This window comes from Trypanosoma melophagium, assembly GCF_022059095.1.
Source record: "Trypanosoma melophagium isolate St. Kilda chromosome Unknown ctg10segment3, whole genome shotgun sequence".
In the NCBI taxonomy this organism is placed as follows: domain Eukaryota; phylum Euglenozoa; class Kinetoplastea; order Trypanosomatida; family Trypanosomatidae; genus Trypanosoma; species Trypanosoma melophagium.
Genome location: NW_027125136.1, coordinates 138130 through 157080, shown reverse-complemented (window position 1 = coordinate 157080; position 18951 = coordinate 138130). Strand labels below are relative to the sequence as shown.

Genomic DNA, 18951 nt, shown 5'->3' with positions numbered 1-18951 from the left:
GCACGAGTGTGTCTGATTTTCTGAATTTATCATTATTTACACTTTTTCTCTGTTTTTTTTTTTTTTTCTTCTCCTTCTTTGATGTTTGTATAGTTATTGCAAGGAAAGAGAAAATAAAAGGGGGGCAAAGGGAAAAGGGAAAAAAAAACGTTGACAGGTGTTAAATAAAAGTTTAGTGTTTATTACTGGTGTGGGGAAAGAGTAAACGAAAAAAACGAAGCCATTCAAGGAAAAAGGGAAGAAGAGGAAGAAAAAGAAAAAGGGATACAAAACCCAGAGAATATTTAAAAAATTCTCTCTTGCTTTTGTTATTTGGGTTTTCTCTCTTTCTCTCTCTTAGTTATTTCTTCGTTGTAAAATAAATTACATACGCGTTTACTCTTGCCGTAACCCAAAAGAGAGAGGGAGAGAGAAGACACCAGCAATATATATATATACATTACCTGCAGTAAGGAAAAAATAAAAGAATATACTTTGGGTCTGTGACTTAAAGGACAAAAGAGAAAAGGAAAGCGAGGGAATAATAATAATAATAATAATTGCATATAGAGCGGTATATATATATATATATATATATATATAGTGTGGTGATAACATGGGTTCAACCGTCTCTGTTTGCCGCGCTGCACCAAGTACTGCAGTCCTTGTTGATGAAAACAGTGATGAGAAAAGTGTGAATGGAGAAGGTAATATTATACAGCAACTTCCACATATTGACTGGGCGAAATTTCGTCAACATAGCGATCGTATTCTTCTGGAATATGCAAAGCAACTTTTATCAGTAGACAATAAGCCCGAAATCCCCGATCCCACCGTAGTAGATCCATTCCCTGAGCTCAATAGAGTGTTGAGGAGCACAAACCCACAGAAAGCTAAAGTTAATAGCAATGGTGATGATAGTAGTGAAAATACAGAATATAACACATTGCCATCATCAACGTCAACTTCTTCACGATCTCCTGCGTTGCAAATTGCCGCCCTACAGTTAGAATGGGGTGGTGTACAGATGTTATTCCGCTATATTGTGTATGTTGCCAGTGGTGGGACATTTCAAGAAGGTAAAAAATCTCTTTCACAATCTACGAGCGGACACGGTAGAAGTTTTGAAACTAGTAATGATGAGGAAAGTCGGGGTCATTCACACTTTACGGAAAAGGTTTCCTTAACTCATACCGGGTCTAGCAGTCATACTTTACCTTCTCTATCTAAGGAAAAACAAACGTTAGAGAAATCTGTTAAACGGAACATACAGGATAATTCTGCAAAACAAAGACAAGAGCCAGAGAACGGTCAACAAATGGCATTTTCATCAACTCTGCATTTGGCTGATTGTGTAGTTGAAGATCCAGACAATACCGCTAATGATACTACTTTTGACATTGTCCCTTCTGTTATTGGCTCTGGTCCTGCTACTATAATGACTGATACTAATACTACTACCAATACTATTAATAGTAATAATACCACTTCAACAACAAGGACTGCTGGGCTTACTGTTTCTCATACTACGGTAACTGAACCCGATGGCAATAAAGGGAATTCCGTAAATACAGAAGATGGTATTGATTTTTTGGAGCTTTTTTCTCCAAAAGAGGTTTTAGAACAGGTTTGTTCCTTAGCAGCACACTTTGACTTGGGAGATGAAGATCTGATACAACTTATGATATTACCCTTTGAAATCGCTCAAAATGTTGTGGGTGGACGAATAATCTCTTTTGGTGATAATAGTAGTGCTTCAAAAGAGGTGAGTGTATCATCTGTTCTACGTCCACTGTTTAGTAGTATGCTTGTACCAATTCTACAAGGAATACGTTTAATTGTACAAGAAAAGATCTCTCAAAATATTCTTGGTAAGCAAGATAGTTTTAATAGGACTGATATCCAGAAAACTAACAAGAGTATTAAAACTGCAGTAGAGCATCATTTACCAGAGGAGAAATCAAAACGTAAGAAAACTGTAAAACGGTTACATACAGTTGTTCTAGAAAATATTGGTAAAGGTGGATCCAATAATAATAGTAGTAGTAGTAGTAGTAGTAGTAGTAATAGTAATACTAGTGGTAGTAGTAATACTAGTGGTAGTAGTAGTACTAGTAGTAGCAGTAATAGTAATAGTAATAGTAGTAGTAGTAGTAGTAGTAGTAGTAGTAGTAGCGGTTTTAAGAAGGAGAATTCAATAACTCAGCAGAATGAGTTTTCCTCAATTGATAGTAAACGTTTCTTTACCGAAGTAAGTCCATTTCTTTGTCAACCACGTATCTTTCAATTACTCGGAGAAAAAAACTGTTCTATTATACATTTTGCAGTAAGCACACGTCTACGGAATACATCACATTCATTGAAAGAACTCGCACTACTTGCGATGGAGAACGGTTCAGAAGTTCTATGCCCATTACGTACCCGTTTCATTTCTCTTAGAAGACAATATATATATGTGTATAACCTCTCAGACACTACAACCCCCTTTACAATTCTACCGCTATCTGCACCTAGTACTGTTGTATTAGATAGCACTAAATCCCCATTCCTGGAGACGTTAGAACTCCCTTCTTCTGGGAAAATGTTTCACGTTAAGCAACTTGGTACAAAAAACACCACAACCGCCACTCTTAATACAGTTGCAACGATCAGTGATGTCACTGTACTCGATAGTCACTCGCATGATGTAAATACTGTCGGTGAAGTTTCCTCTTATAACAGTACGGGTGAAGTGCGGTTTGGGGTTTATGTATTGCGACTCGTAGTGGGAGATTGGGTACATCATCTCATCTTCCAACTAGATCTCCTGCACGGCGTATGGGCACACCGTGTAGATGTGGCGCACACAATGGGAATAATTCCTAAAGGAGGAATGAAATCATCTACATCATCCTCATCTATAATACCATCACCGTCATCATTAAAATCTTCCACAACAAGAACAACACCAACACCATGTGTGGATTCAACATTATTATTATTACCGGTATGTTTTTATGCATTTCTGCGTGGACGATTGGCATTACGTTATGGTCTTTCGGCATTTAAAACGATACGTGTGCTTGGCACGGGTACTTTTGGTCGTGTCTTACTTGTACGTCATAGCTTTACGGGTGGATTATATGCATTAAAAGTAATACGTAAGACTTTATTTTCTTCATTACGAAATGTCATTGAGGTACGTCGTGAGCGGGCTATTTTAGATTGTGTACACTCTCCATATATTACACGTATTCACGCCACCTTTCAAACCGCCTCGCGTGTGTACTTTCTACTCAATTATCTCCCGGGTGGGGAATTGTTAAAACACACCTGCCAATCCCCACAGCATCGCTTTGAGGAACACGTTGCCCGTTTCTTTATTGCCGAACTCGCTATTGCGATTGATCATCTCCAACAACAAGGTATTATTCATCGAGATATTAAAGGCGATAATTTAGTGTTAGATGAAGACGGGCATGCCGTCCTCACAGACTTTGGGTTTGCCAAACATATCCTAGATGCGTCTAAACGCCCTATTCGTCAACATATGTGTTGTGGCACACTTGCGTATATTCCCCCAGAGATGCTGTGGAATGTGAAATCCCGCGGCTACGGATTAGAGGTGGATTGGTGGAGTATGGGCGTTGTGCTGTTTACACTCCTTACCGGTTTCTTTCCATTTCTACGCCCCACACACCGGGAAACAGTACAGGCAATCGTCTCGCAGCCACTGCAGTTTCCCGCAGAACCGGCACTTTCATCAGAGGCGAGGGATTTACTTTCACGACTTATTCATAAAGATCCACAACGGCGGTTGGCGTCGCTTCAGACACTTAAACAACATGCGTTTTTTCGTGGATTTGATTGGAAGGCGTGTGAGGAGCGTCAATTGCCGCCACCCGTGCGTTTCTCTGCGCTTGATTCGCAGAAAACAACCCCAAAAGCAAAAAGAACATCACCCACAACAACAACAGGAACAGGAACCCCACGAAATACAACATTAACAGGAACAGTCGCAGTAGTGAAATCGAGTGATACGGATCCTAACAGTGTTGGTTCATATGCGAGTGCCTTTGTAGAGGAGGAGGAACAGCTAAAACTGGCACAGCATGAATATAAATATACTAAGGATGCAGATCCTCGTATCATGGATGAAGAAAATGATTTATTTGGAGACTTTTATGAACTGCAGGAAATGAATGGCAGTGAACGGGATGATAATGGTGACTTTGACTACACAGTATCAATGGATTGGGAAACAGATTCACAAAACCAACGACGGGCTACTCTTTCTCTGATATCTGTAGCGCCAGCCCCACCTGTTACGATGCTTCCCATTGTGCCTGAAAATATGGATGATTTGGTGGGGAATTTTAATGAATCGTCGTATCTTTCTGTTGATAGTATGCGAGCAGTGACAGTTATGAACGCAGCGCGTTAATCTACGGCGTCGTCACTGCGTCTCTGCTCTCCTAGTCCAAAGTGTTAGAAGATACACGTCTATTGTTGGCGATAACATATGGTAATATATATATATATATTGGTTTGGATTGGAGCGATGTTGTTTGAGGGTGTTTGGTGATATCAGAGGAATGCAACTTTATTGTTTTTGTTTCCCTTTCCTCTTTTTGTTTTGGATGCTATTATTTTTTATTTATTTATTTATTTATTTATTTATGTCATTCCCCTTCTATGTTTTACTTATACAAGATTTATCTCTCTTTCTTTCTCCATGCATATTACACCTATTTGTATGTCCTGGCGTATTCCTTTATTGTCGTTTCCACTATATATATATATATATATATAACAAGTGGGTAGAGACGAGAAAAAAAAAAAACACAATTTTATAATCTAAAGAGTGCAATGAAAATCCATATGAGAGAAGGGAGAAGTACATAATGAGAAGCAATCTCTATTCTAGTACCTTGTATAAAAACAAAGAAAGAAGGATATATAATAGGGAAAGTATTGGATAAAAATGAAGCGAAGCGTTTTATTGCAAAGCAAGAAAAAAAAAGAAAAATAAAATAAGGGTAAATCTCTGAAAGACAGTATTATCTTTACATGTATTTATGTATACTCAATTACACTCATTCCTTTTCACCCCTTATTTCTGTAATTTTGCAGAGATACCAAAAGGGTAAATGTTTTTTTTTTTTTTTGCTTTCTATTTCGGAGTATTAAAAAAGTGCTTTCGCCGTTATGTATTTGCGGTTGATTGGTGTTATTTTCCTCTTTTTTTCTTTTGTTTTCTTTTCCTTCCGTTTTATTTTTATTTGGTCATGAATATTAACAATGCCGATCGGTTGATTAGCTCTTTTTTTATTATTATTTTATTTATTTATTCATTTATTTATCTGTTTATTTATTTTTCTATTCTCTTTGTTTCTACCTGTTATGATGGTGCTTCTTAATATAAAGAGTCTCCTGTAGCTAATTCACCTTAGTACAGTTAAACTTTATGATCAGCACCATCTATATATGTATCTCTTTCATGTCAGAGCATTAAGAAAGAAGGGAATGTATATATATATATATATATATATAGGGTATCAGAAAGAAGAACGAAAAATTTGGTTTCTCTAATCATCTTGTCCTCTCATTTGTGACTCTTACAAACACGCATCCGCCCCTTGTTTTCCTCATAATTACTGTTTTATTTTTTTTTTGTTTAGTGTTCCATTGGTTCCATTTGCTCTTATTTTTATTATTGTTTTTGGTTATTATTCCCTCTCGTTTGATTCAGTTTATATATATATATATATATATATATCAATGTATGTGAGAAGAATGAACTTAATGGGAAAGAGTTAACCAAAGAGTGTATGAGGAAATAAGATTATAGTTGTTATGCAAATGAATTACACAAATATATATATATATATATATATATCCTCTCTGTATTATTAACGGAAATAAACTTAAGGTGCAACGGTTTGGGAGAAACGAAAAAAAAAAGGTGAGAAGGAAAGAAACAGGGCGAACAAAAATATGAAAAAAAACAGGAATAAGAAGGAGAAGAAACCCAGGAGGGAGTTATTCTCACTCTGATATCTCTTTTATTCTTTCTTATCACTCTAAACAGCAAACTATCATCGAGAGTACCGATATGAAATTTTATTTTACTCTCTTTTCCTAAGATCTTTCCTTTCTAAGTATATATATATATATATATATATATATATATATATACGCAGTGTGATTCTGTATATCTATTTCGGATTTCTTATTTTTATGCTTAATTTTTCGTTTCCTACTCTTATGTCTCCTTCTCTTTTTGTTTTCCCTATTATTGTGTTCGTTTGTGTTTACCTTAGCTTCATCTTCTTTGCTTCTATTCTCTCCTCCTTTATGATGATTGCGGTTTGCCATTTTATTTTTATTTATTTATTTATTTATTTATTTATTTTAATTATTACGTGGGTGTTCTCTATTTTCTCTTTCTTTGTATTTTTATTTCTCTTATATATTTATTGTTATTACTTTTGTTTTTTTTTTCTTTTTTTCCTTTCACTTCTCATTAACACTATTTCGCTGTTATTGCACCTGTAGCCCTTTAGAGGCTTATTTCTCTTTCTATCTGTTTGGTAAAGAAGAGAGAAGAAAAGGGGCAATAAGTGCTTCGTAAATGATCAAATGACTCTTTCTATCCATAGGTTTCTCTTTTACCCATATATATATATATATATAATTTTTTCCTTTTATTTTGCTTTATTTCTACGTCTGTATCTATAACTACGTGAATGAATGTAGTAGTACTCTATTGGTTTTCTCTCCTTTTCTTTTTTCTTTTCTCCCGTATATACATATATATATATAGAAGGTGGAGTGGTTGTCCATTAGGTGGTGGTGGAAAGCAGAGAGAGAGAAAGAGAGGTGGTAAAATACAGAAGGTTAATAAAAAGGAAAGGACCATATTGGCTTAAGTTAAAAAAAAGATACCACTTTCTCTCCCATCATCGACCTATCCATATATATATATATATATATATATATATATATAATTTGAGAAAAAACTGATTTTTATACACACAACACAGTCAAGGAAGGCATATTGTTTTCGTTTTTTTTCTATTATCCGCGTGCTCACAGGAAATAGACTGAATATTGCGCATATTTGCTTTTTTTTAGGTTTGTTGTTTTGATTCTATCAAAGCTTTCCTTGGTTTATCTTATTATTCCCTACCACTACTACTATTACTATTACTATTATTATTATTACTATTATTATTATTATTATTATTATTATTATTATTATTATTATTATTATTATTATTATTATTATTATTATTATTATTGGTAGTAGTAGTAGTAGTAGTATTGCTTTTTTTCATTTTCTGCACTTTGTAGCGGTTTTTCGTGTGGAACCACAACGAAAATGGCCTCGCCGTCTGTAGAGAATAACAACAACAACACCAACAATAATAATAACAACAATATTATTAATAATAGTGATAATAATATTATTAGTGATAATGATGATAATAATGCCCCCACATGCCGCCGAGTGCCCATCTTCACAACACCGTGGCGAGATGAAAAGAAAACTGATTGCCTCATCGCTTTGTTGTATGATGTGCAGTTATTACGTCTCTTAATGGCATTGTTAGAACCCACACATTCCAATAGTAATAATAGCAATATCAGTAATAATGGTGGGATTTCTGTTTCCGCTGATTCCTCTTCTTTTCTTCTTGTAGAGCCGCCGTGGGCCGCCACTGTAGCGCCAGCGGCCGTTCTGTGGACATTTTTGTTTTTTATGTGTCGAGTGAATTGGGCGATGGAACACGTTTCTTATATCATTATGGAATTAGTTGAGAGAAGCAGCGGAAAAGCAGAAGGAGGAAAAGATGATGAAGGTACGATGGTGCAATTGCGGTATCAATTAGGCGATATATTGTACCAATGGGAGGAGTTTACGCATTTGTGTAATAGTAGTAATAGTTTTACAGTGATTCGATTGGATATGATGGCACGAATAGAGAATATCATTTCAAACATAAAAGAGGTGATGTCTAATTGGTGTAGTAGTGATCATACCACACTGCTTGCGGTAGAGCCACTTGTGCTTTATCCCCATTCGGATAGTAATAAAGTAGATGTAAATCCATACTACTGTACCTCACCTCATAGGCACAGTTCCTGTGATGTTGATGGCAATAGTAATGATGCTCATAAAGTTAATGATGCAAATTATTTTAATAATTGTCATTATCACTATCACAATAAAAAAAGTACTAGTGGTGATAGTAGTAATGAGAATAAGGATGTCGATGATGTTGATCATGATCATGATAATGTCTGCCGTACAAATCGATTAAGTAGAATGATGTTTAAGTGGTTACGTTTTGGTAATAGTGTTTTCTCTATTAGAACTATAAAGTGGATAACAATGGTCCTGTATAGTGTAATGATATTACTAGTGACGGTTTTAGTTACACTGGAATATGACACGCTTGACAGTTCACTTTCTTGCGATTTCCAGAGTACCCAAATTAATAACACCACAAGTAGTACTAGTACTATTATTAGTAGTATTATTAGTAGTACTAGTAATAGTCGATATGTTCTTAGTTTTACTTCAGCTCATTGGAGTATGATCCGTTTCCTTATTAGCCTTGTACTATTTGTGTTACTAATTGGAGTGGGAATACTCCTTCTTCGTACGAAACTGCTTGAGCGGATCTCTGATCTCGCCAGTTTTGCCATTCTGCGAGATCTCTTCACAGATGCTGCGGTATTTCTCCATCCACAAACCCGACTGTCTACGACATTTTGTGGAACTCGCCATTATGAAATGGTGGGCGATCTACTTTCATTCCCAATACTGCATGCCCCACACACCGAAAAAGAAGAAGAAGAGAAAAGAAGAAGGATGGAAAGTGAATGCTTATTTCCATCAGCTGAAGGTATTGGGAGTTCGAATACTACTAACACCAATAGTAATACGAATAGTGACACTACTAGTATAGTTCGTACAGATAGTTTGCTTCCTCTTATCATTCCAACTTCTCAAGAAAGCCCCACACACGCCATAACACACTTTCCTCTAGCCGTCCAGGACCACAGAGAAGTACCGCCCACAGAGAGAAGCAAATATGCGTGGAAAGGCGCAAACTTGACAGAAACGCCTCTTTATACCCCATCCGTGGCGGAGGCGGAGCGGGAGAAACCCGCGCGATTCCGTGATGTTCCCTCCGGCGGGGGTGATAAAAATGCGGAAGCTTCACAGTCGTCTACTACTACTACTACTACGAATACCAATAATAATAATAATAATAATAATAATAATAATAATAATAATAATAATAATAATAATAATAATAATCACGTGGATCGATCCGCGAAGATTTGTCGATATATTGCCGAGAATCTAAAGGACTGTGTGTGTCCAGTGATGGTGGTGGAGTACATTCAACACCCCACGAATACACGCAAAGAACACAAATCCCTCTGCAGTCAATCACCGACATTTCCCGTCGCCTATTGCAATCTCGCGGCGCTGGAATTACTGCACTACAGTTGGCTCTCAGATGTGGCTGGGAAAGATGTACGAAATGTATTGGGGCTCTATCGTACGGCTGGGCATTTATCTACGAAAAAGCGATCTGGTGGTAGTGGTGGAGGAACAAGTCAGAGAACTTCTACTTTACCAGCACTACCAAAGACACACCAGAGACATCAACAACAAGAACAACAGCAAGGCCGGTTATTTCTTGTTCCAGTACCGCCGTCAAAGCAACAGCAGAGACAACAACGACAACAGCAACAGCAAGCAGAACAGCAACAACAACAACAACAACAAAGAGAACAGGAAAAAAGAAATCGTTTAGAAGAGATTACGGAACCAAAGTCTCTTTTTGAAAGTGGTGTGGAGGAAATTATTACGGTTTTCCTTATGCATGAAGAAACATACTTGGATGTATATGCAATGAGTATTAATAACGTCACCTTACCATCTTCTTTCTGTAATGTGGAACAACCGTGTACGCCCCATTCTGCTGAAAAGTCTTATTTAGTGTTACTTTTTCTTCGTCAAAACACCAATGAAATGGAAGGTATGCCTCGTCCTGTTAGTCGTACAGTTTCTGTTTATGAAAGTGCCAAATCACATCCAATACATGCTTCTTCAACACTTGTCGGTGAATCATCGTTTACATCGCAGAAACAAGCCTCAACGACAGAGCCTAGATCAAATAATCCAATATCTCTCCCTATGTTATTTAACGTGGAACGTGATACCGATGATACCTCATCACGTGCTAGTCTCGCAACTCAACGTAATCGTGGAACTAAAACAGCTTTATTCGGTCACAGACGTTCAAAGCGACGTTCTACGGTAAAGGGGAATGCGGCATTTATCTCAGTCGAGCGAGGTCACTCCGTTGATAGTGTAACAGCACATCAAATACGTCAAAAATTAGAAAGTTTAGCAGCTGTACAAGAGGTAGCGGTTTCTCCACATGTACCAGATAAATTCCTTTTTAACTTTGTTGCACTTATGATATTTGTTCAACGAATATTAAAACGTTATAAACGTGTAAAGTGTAATATTGACGTGGAAAATATGTTTCTCATTCTTGAAATACGAGGAGAAGGACCTTGTGGATTACAAACCAATTCCACTAATGTAAATGATGATGTAGCCTCATCCTCCTCACGTGATGCTACTGCAAGTGCAAGTGAGAATTTGGGAAAAGGATTCAGTTCACCCGATACAAGTATAGGCACTCTCCTTTCACCCACTCTTATAGACTATTTACAAGTCTGTGAAGCTTCTATTTATTTTATTCCAAATGGGTGTGTACTTCGATTTCCTTACACCACACATGAACGTCTGGAACTTATGGAAGGTGTTGGATCACTTCAATTATCCACTGTAAAAGGGCTCTCTCTACTTGGTGTAGCTGCTACAAACGCCCTTACAGAAGAAGCTCTAGAGAGTACGAAAGGAGAAATGATTCATTTAGATCAATACGCTGCAGCTGAAGAAGCCTTTTCAGAAGCCATTCGTAAAGCCAAATCTTTACCTTCACAAAAATTAGAAGAAAGTGGAAGAACTGAGCAAATTTTTGGAAAATCAGAAGCTATGGGTCTAGAAAGTAGCAACAACGCTTGCTTTTTTCATGGCCCTAGTGGACAACAAGTAGAAGAAATAGCAGCATCTTCAGCCGATAGTACATGTGGTTTACCTTTCGTTTTGAATCCTACTCGAGCAAGAAGTGGTGATGCGTCTAGTTTTCCTTCTACAGCAGTAACACCACCAATAACAACCCCAATAACAAAAACACCAAGAACAGGTATTAGAAGAGAATCTATTTCCAGCTCGCATTCAACGCAACCTGGAATTCCAGATTGGCAATCGGGTTCAGGTCCAGTACGAGTGGATAATATATTTGGTAGAAGTAGGGCTAGAAGTAGTAGTGATCCTATGGGAACGAGTATATCATGTACGAGTCCTTTTGGAGGTAATGTGACCAATTATGGTAAACAGTATCTTCACATTTTGCTGTATTTAAAGGAACAACGACCAGATGTTGTGCAACACCTATGGTCTAAGGGACATTCAGCTACTGTTGTATCGGAACCAGCTGTAATGAAACGTTATTTACTTATTGGACTTCATGTCTTTGATGTAGTGTTTATAGAATGGAATGAAAAATTGGTAACTCCAGATATTCGTGATCTTATTGGAGTAGATGTAGGAAAACAAACAACTATTTTATATTTGTTAAAAGAAAACTCTTATAGCCTACCTCTACCTCCTGGAACTCCTGATGAGGCAGTTTTGCGTTTACGAGATATTTCAGAAATCTTTGTAGATCCTTCAATTGGTCAAAATGTAAGTCTCTATATTCGTCAACATCGACTTCGATATGAAATGGTACAAATTCGTTGGAGAAAAAGTTATCAAATTGTTCGTCATATTGGTACTGGTGCATTTGGTGATGTGTATGAAGTATACTTGGTTGTCTCCCGTGGACGTTTAGCTATGAAACGAATGTTTTTAAGTGGTGCTAGTAATCGTATTCTTGAGCAACTTAACCGTGAAGTCTTGATATTAAGTCAATTAGATCATCCTAATGTAGTAAGTTTCTCTCATTCTTCTATGGAGGAAAATTCTTACTGCATTTTTATGGAATTATGTGATGGAACATTAAGTCAACGACTACAAAGTCATGGAGCAATACATAACAGTAGTGGAAGAAAACGAGAATTAGTAAATCAGCAACCTCCTTTACCTCAATTACCATCAACACCACCATTTTCAGTTTCATCCGTTACTAGTAGTCCAAGTACAGGAATTTTAGATTCTGATAGTACTGTTAGAGGAAATGATCAACTTACTGCACGTGAAATAGTTCTTCTTCTTCATGATGTGGCAAGTGGAATTGAGTATATTCATTCCCAAGGTATTGTACATCGTGATATAAAACCTTGTAATATTCTTTTTGTAAATGGCGTAGCTAAAATTGGTGATTTTGGTAGTGCTGCTGAAGAACGAGCCACTAAACCCCTTATAAACATGAAAGGTACCTTAGCATACATGTCTCCTGAAGTTTTACTCGGTGAACCGTATGGGCGACCGTGTGATATGTGGTCTTTTGGTTGTTTATTAGCCGAAGTGATTGGACTCCGCCTTGGACACCTGCAGGGACTTCACTTTCCCGCATTAGTGGAATTGTATAACTCTATTCCCGTTACAGGTAGTCTTCCTATTACAGTCTCTAATCATAAGAGTGGGACACTGCAGCATCACTTTGGGGATAGCACCGCGCGAATGATACTTGGGGCCATGAGAGATGCGTTTAATGAGAGTTCGAGTGGACGTCGTGAACCCGCCGCCCCACGTCGTCGACTAACTTCACAGTCACCTAAGGAAAAGACCACACTTTCCACTGAAGAAGAGATGGACGATCCACGTCTTTTCAGCAGTACCAGCTGTCACTCCACACGAGCTGTAACTTTTATTAGCACGACGAGCACAAAGTTTGTGGGATCTGAAAAGGCGGAGTTGCCGGAGAGTTTTGTGGAGTTGCTGGAGCGATTATTTCACCGTGATCCACAGAAGCGTATGACGGCTCGGGAAGTACTGGATCACCCGGTTACGTGGGATGTGGAGTGGATGGAAATGGTTCTCCGTGCGGTGGAGGAGGTTTGTCCGGTGGAGACGGATGAGACAATGGCGGAGGCCTCTCAGGGGGGAGATTCGACGATATGGAAGGAAGATACACTGGATCTTTCTATCAATTCGATATGAGATAATCCAAGAAAGAGAAAGTGAGAGAGCGAAAGTAAAAAAGGGATAGCGGAGAGTATGTATTGTGCGCCTATGATTCTGTGGTATATACATATATATATATATATATATATATATATATATATTGATTTATGTATATACTTATCCATCAATGAGTGAGTGTCCCAAAAGTGGATAGTAGTGTGATGCTTGTATATGAAAGTGAAAAGACAACAGTAAATAAGGGAATAACACAAAAAAAAACAAAAAGGATAATTGCTTTGTGTCTTTTTTTCTTTTTGAAGTCTATTCTTCCTATTATTTGTATACTCTTGGCCCCCTTCTTTTTCAATTCTTTTTTTTTTTCTTTTGTTATATTTTCCTCTTTATGCTGCTATTTATGAGCAGATGTCTGGAGCTGTCTCTTGCAAGGTGTGTAGGCCTGTTTTGCTGACGACCAACATTATTTCAGTTGTGTCAATCTCTCTTTCTTGTTACGATGGCAAACACACAAATACGCAAACTCACATTAAAAAAAAGGTATGTGGAGTATAACGATCATTCTTTTTTTTTTTTGTTTTGTTTTTAGTTTTTTCCATTTTCTCTCTTCAGTACTAGCGGTCCTCTTAGTTTATGGTTTTTTCTTCGTTTCTTTATTATTATTATTATTATTATTATTGCGCTCTGCTGTACTTTCTCTCTTTTTTGAACTTCAGTGTTTTCTGTCTATTTATCCATCTATTTCTCTCTCTGTATACGTGTGTACATGTGTCCATGAGGGAAGCGGAGGTGTGAATAATAATTATGCACTGATTCTCGTGGGTTACATAACACCGTTTAATAACAAAGGTTAAGAGTCTCTTATATGTCTCTTTTTTTTCTTTCTTTCTTTGTTTGTTTTGGTAGTTCTTTCTTTTTCTTCAGAAATAAAAGGGTACATTTTGTTGTTGTTGTTGTTGTTGTTGTTGTTTTTCTGGGCAATTCATTTGAAATGTGTATCTGTTGGAAGGAAAGAAAGAAGAGAATAGAAGATAATAGTCGTCCGAGGGATCTGATGGAAGGGAAGGTAAAGATAACAAACACGAAACTAGAAGGAATTCTTTTTATCCCTGTTTTTGAATGGATTTTTTGTTTTCCCCCTCTCTGTCTATATATATATATATATATATATGTGTGTGTTTCTTCTTTGCGTTTGAATAGTTTTCTTCGCTTCTGGTGACTGTTCTTGTTATCATTATCTGCTACTCATACGGGGAATACACATACTGTAGTATATATATATATACATATATATACTACAGTATAAAGTATATAATGATGATGATACAAGTCAGCTTCTTTTACGCCTATGTGCGCCCACAAGTATAGGTCCATATATTATTATTACTACTTTTTTTCGTTGTTTTATGTTCTTTTCATTTTCTTATTTTCCCTTTATACAGATCTTTGGCTATTTGTATGTGATGTTGTTTAGCTTATTTATATTTATCCTTCTTATTTGATCTTTTCATTTTGTTCCTAGTTCGGATGATTGTCAGTTTGCTTCTGTAATTTTTTTTCTCTGATTTACTTACTTTAATTTCGCTGCGGTTCATGTCGTATGTGATGAAATATATAAATGTACTTCTTCCAAGGCACACGCCTAATCAAATGTTGAAATATGAAAGAAAGAGATGGAAGAGAAAAAGAGTACATGTGTCTCTGTGTGTTTTTTATATGTAATGTTCTTTTTCTTCCTCTTTATATTTTATAATTTCTTTTTTTTTCTCTTTATTTACTGTGACTCGTTTCATCACTGTGAAGTTCCCTGTTGAAATAGTACTCTTACTCGTGTAGCTATTTATTACTGTTCCTGTTGTACAACTGGACAGATCCCTTACAGCCGCTCTCTGTATATGCCTCCCTCATTTACACGTGTGAGAAAGAGAGATATTTATTTATTTTACAGTTCAAACTGAAATAAAATAATAGTAATAATAGACATATACCTTCAGGACTGTAAAAGGTTCTGAAGAGAAACACATACGAAGAACACGAAAAAAAAAGTACCTTTATAATAATAACAACATTATATATATATATATATATATATATATATATATATATATATATATATATATATTACTCATGTCAGAGTGTTGGCTCATGCCGGATGAGATCACAGATCCGCAAGCCCCTAATAAACGTACACCAAAGTACCGGTAAACACTGAGGCGTTAACCGCATTGGGTGTATTATACCGCCGTCTGGATCCATCCGAAGTATTATTTAACAATCCTGATAAATTAGATGCAGAGATTGCCGCACTAAAGCAGGAACTCGGTTATGCTGGTCATGATATTGTGTGTATATCCCCTGAAAAACACCCGGAAGGCCCTGCGGCGTTTGCCAAACAACTTCAAAGCTTCTTTACTGAACAAATAAAAGATGATGAGGTGCGACTCATATTACGTGGGCGGATTACTTTGATGTGCGAGATGCTAATGAGGCGTGGGCGCGAATATATGTTAAAGTGGGGGATTCTCTTCTTTTGCCTGCCGGAATTTCGCATCGATTTACACTGGATCACACACAATACACAGAGGCACTGCGATTGTTTAAAGAGCACCCAAAGTGGATAGCCATTCCACGTCCATTTGAGGAGAACGAAGTGCGGCGGCGATATGTGGAGTTTGTGCGTAGGGCCAAAGTACAATGATACTAGTTGAAACATTCTCCCGATTGTGTTGGTGCTGGTAGTGAAGCCGCTTGATAAAACTAAAAAAAAAGAAAACGAGGAAAAGAAAAAAGTAAATAAGAAAAAGTATTGATAGTGTCAAGAAAAAAAACATGGGATTTGGATTCCCTCTTTTTTTTTTGTAATCACTCCTTCTCTCTCTCTCTCTCTATTTTTATTTGTGTGACTGTATATATATATATATATGGCTTTTTAATAACACCAAGGCAATCCATATGCTTTTTTTTTGAGGTTTCCATTCATGCTAAAGTAGTATTGCTTTTTTCCTTTGAATAATCCCTAATTGCTTGCTTCGTGAGATGCTTTCTCTGACTATTTTTTATTACGTTTACACAATCTTGCAGCACCGACAAATTTTATTGCGATCGACAATATTATTATTATTATTATTATTATTATTATTATTATTATTATTATTATTAAACTTATTTACATCCTTTGGGGCTTTTGGAACAAAAAAAAAAATGTCATGCAATATTCTGCTTATGCGTGTTTCATATTATTACGTTGAATTTTTTCCTCCTTCTCTCTTTCCCCCGTTTAACACCTTTCAACACACGAACAAAATAAAAAATTAATTCATAATAAATCTGAAAAAGAGTAAGGAAACATGACTGAACATCGTATGCAGCGTGAGGAACAACGGCAGCAGCAGCAGCGTACAGTAGAACCCAGAACACACGAGTCCCGACAGCGATTAGGGGCTGGCCATACATCTATGCACATGGATGAGAGCGTCTCTAGTGAGACGACCACACAACGCAGTCAGGCCACACGATCACGACGAGTCATGTGTGACTGTCCAAGTGAAACAGCGTCGATTTCTGCGAGCTCCTCACGTGTTTCGTGGCGTCGGCCAAAACAGGAGCGTAAACCGATTCAAGAATGGTCCAAATCACGGCCGCAGAGTTTTCACCGTGATGATCGTGTAATATATGTACCAAAGGAAGAACGAACGATGAGAACCCCATCGAGTCAAGTTATAAATGACGCCGCTAGTGATACGCCGTCTGCGGCGACGGCTATATCCACATCCACGGCAATGCGAAGAGGTATGATGCAAAACTCCTTCAACCGTAGTAACACAAGCCACACGACTCTCACAAAACAACAATTAGAAAAACACATGCGGCATGCTAGTCATATGACCCCACTAAGCGGCAGATCAGGGACAGCGGGTATGGGGAGTAGTGCGGTGGGGTGGGAGTGGGAATTTGTGCATCGTGAAAAGTACGATGGCGGTGCGGATCTAAACATAGATCAACATAACCGGCAGGAACAGAGGCAGAAAACGCATGGTACAAGACAACACATGATCGGCGCATCAACAAGAAATAAACGCGATGTCCCCACACCACCAAAAAGTACAAGATCAGATCAAAGCGCAGATGAAGAAGAAGAACTCGTTGCACGCTTCTACGCTGAACAACACGCACGACTTCATAAGTCTGTACCTAAGATAAATCCAGAAGCACAGCCATCACCTTCTTCAGGAAGTGGTGTAGCCAGTAGAAGTAATATCCAACAGTTATCCAACGCTGACCAGCCACAACAACAACAACAACAACAACAACAACAAACAACTAATGCGTCAGTAGAACCCGATTCTACATTTCCCCTTAACAGCATGAACGAACAACCAAGTGCAACAACAACTCAAACTAATACATCACAATACGAAACGCAAACTTCACCACCTAAAACTGAAGAAGCAACACATGTTACAACACTAGAAGATTTCCGGCAACAAGTCATTCGAAAAAAACAAAAACAAGTTCAAAACGCACAAGAGCATTCAGCAAAGGCCGCTTTCAGAACGCAAGAGGACACCTTCACTACAAAAGAACATCATGAAACTGGAAGTCAGGAACAAGAAATTGTTATCAATATTGAAGATAATTCTCTTCAGGAAAAAGACTCCCACCGCAGTGCGGTATTGAGTGCTGGAAAACAGGAGGAGCACCTGCTTGAGAGTGAACTGGCCCTCAGTGCAGACGAGCAGCGGGAGCGTGCTGTCATTGCTGAGGAAGAAGACTCCCACCGCAGTGCGGTATTGAGTGCTGTAACTGCCGTATCTCCTGCTAGTGGTATTAAGGGAGATGCTGGTCTTAATGAAATTGTTGGTTTTATTCGTGAGGATAATACAGTCGCTGAGTGGCCCTCGCGTCGTTCTTTGGTTGATGAAACTAGTGTAGCGGAGGTGGTGATTGGACGTGATGACTCTTTGATTTTAGAGGAATTATCTTCTGTCGAAGGCAAGGGAAACCTATTCGATGTTTTTGCAGGTGGTGCAGCTGCAAGTTCAATAAATCTTGTTTCTCTTCATGAGTCTGAACGAGATATGAATTGTTGTGCCGTTGTTGAATCTGTTCAAATACAAGATGATTCTCGAGTTGGTGCGGAATCGCAGAATGTATCAGCTGCTGCTGATGTAGGTGCCTCTCGCCCTCCCCTTCATCCTGCGTTAGCGTCTGGTGATAGAACACCACGACCGTTGGCACATGGTATTCCTGTCGGTGTTGATCCGGATGAACTTAACTGTGATGGTGAATATGAGGCTCGAAGAAGTTATTCGTGGTGGAGTTGTCTGTTGACGGCATTTGGTTGTTGTAGGAGTCGACAGCTACTGCGGGAGGAGGAAATGGCGCGATGTGGTGAAGAAGAATCTCCGTTGGTAGAAGAATGAGTTTTTTTTTTTTTGTGGTGTTGTTGTTTTTATTGGTTTGTGATTGTTTTATTTAATCCTCAATTGCTCTAGTGTGTTCCGTTGAGGTTATGTTTTTTATGTGTATGCCTTTGACATTTCTTTCTTTTGTGTGTGCATGTGTGTGTGTAATTTCATTTATTGGAATAATAAGAGCTATGGTGATCTGCAGTGGCGTGTTGCTATTGCACGACGTACAATGTACAAGTGCCTTGTTTTTTTTTTTTTTCTTTTTTGATTTTCTTGCTTGCTTTTGTATACCGGTATTCCGTTTTCTTTGTATTTCGAATGCAGGTTATACATTAG

The 18951-nt window shown here is 37.8% G+C and overlaps 4 protein-coding genes across 4 annotated transcripts; all 4 read left to right on the top strand.

Annotated features, from left to right (window-relative positions):
* Positions 1-595: 595 nt before the first annotated feature.
* Positions 596-4402, top strand: LSM04_006964 (Protein kinase domain; the record flags this gene model as incomplete). The annotated part of the gene is made up of 1 exon (XM_067336820.1): positions 596-4402. The coding sequence occupies one exon, from the start codon at positions 596-598 to the stop codon at positions 4400-4402; it is 3807 nt and encodes a 1268-aa protein (XP_067194777.1).
* A 2940-nt stretch (positions 4403-7342) lies between these two features.
* LSM04_006997 (Serine-threonine/tyrosine-protein kinase) lies at positions 7343-13225 on the top strand (the record flags this gene model as incomplete). Its single annotated transcript, XM_067336809.1, has 1 exon — positions 7343-13225. The coding sequence occupies one exon, from the start codon at positions 7343-7345 to the stop codon at positions 13223-13225; it is 5883 nt and encodes a 1960-aa protein (XP_067194778.1).
* A 2106-nt stretch (positions 13226-15331) lies between these two features.
* On the top strand, positions 15332-15825 carry LSM04_007647 (uncharacterized protein; the record flags this gene model as incomplete). The annotated part of the gene is made up of 2 exons (XM_067336798.1): positions 15332-15341; positions 15401-15825. 2 exons carry the CDS (start codon positions 15332-15334, stop codon positions 15823-15825), a joined length of 435 nt encoding a protein of 144 aa, XP_067194792.1.
* Positions 15826-16566: 741 nt separating this feature from the next.
* Positions 16567-18627, top strand: LSM04_007185 (uncharacterized protein; the record flags this gene model as incomplete). The annotated part of the gene is made up of 1 exon (XM_067336787.1): positions 16567-18627. One exon carries the CDS (start codon positions 16567-16569, stop codon positions 18625-18627), a length of 2061 nt encoding a protein of 686 aa, XP_067194781.1.
* Positions 18628-18951: the final 324 nt, after the last annotated feature.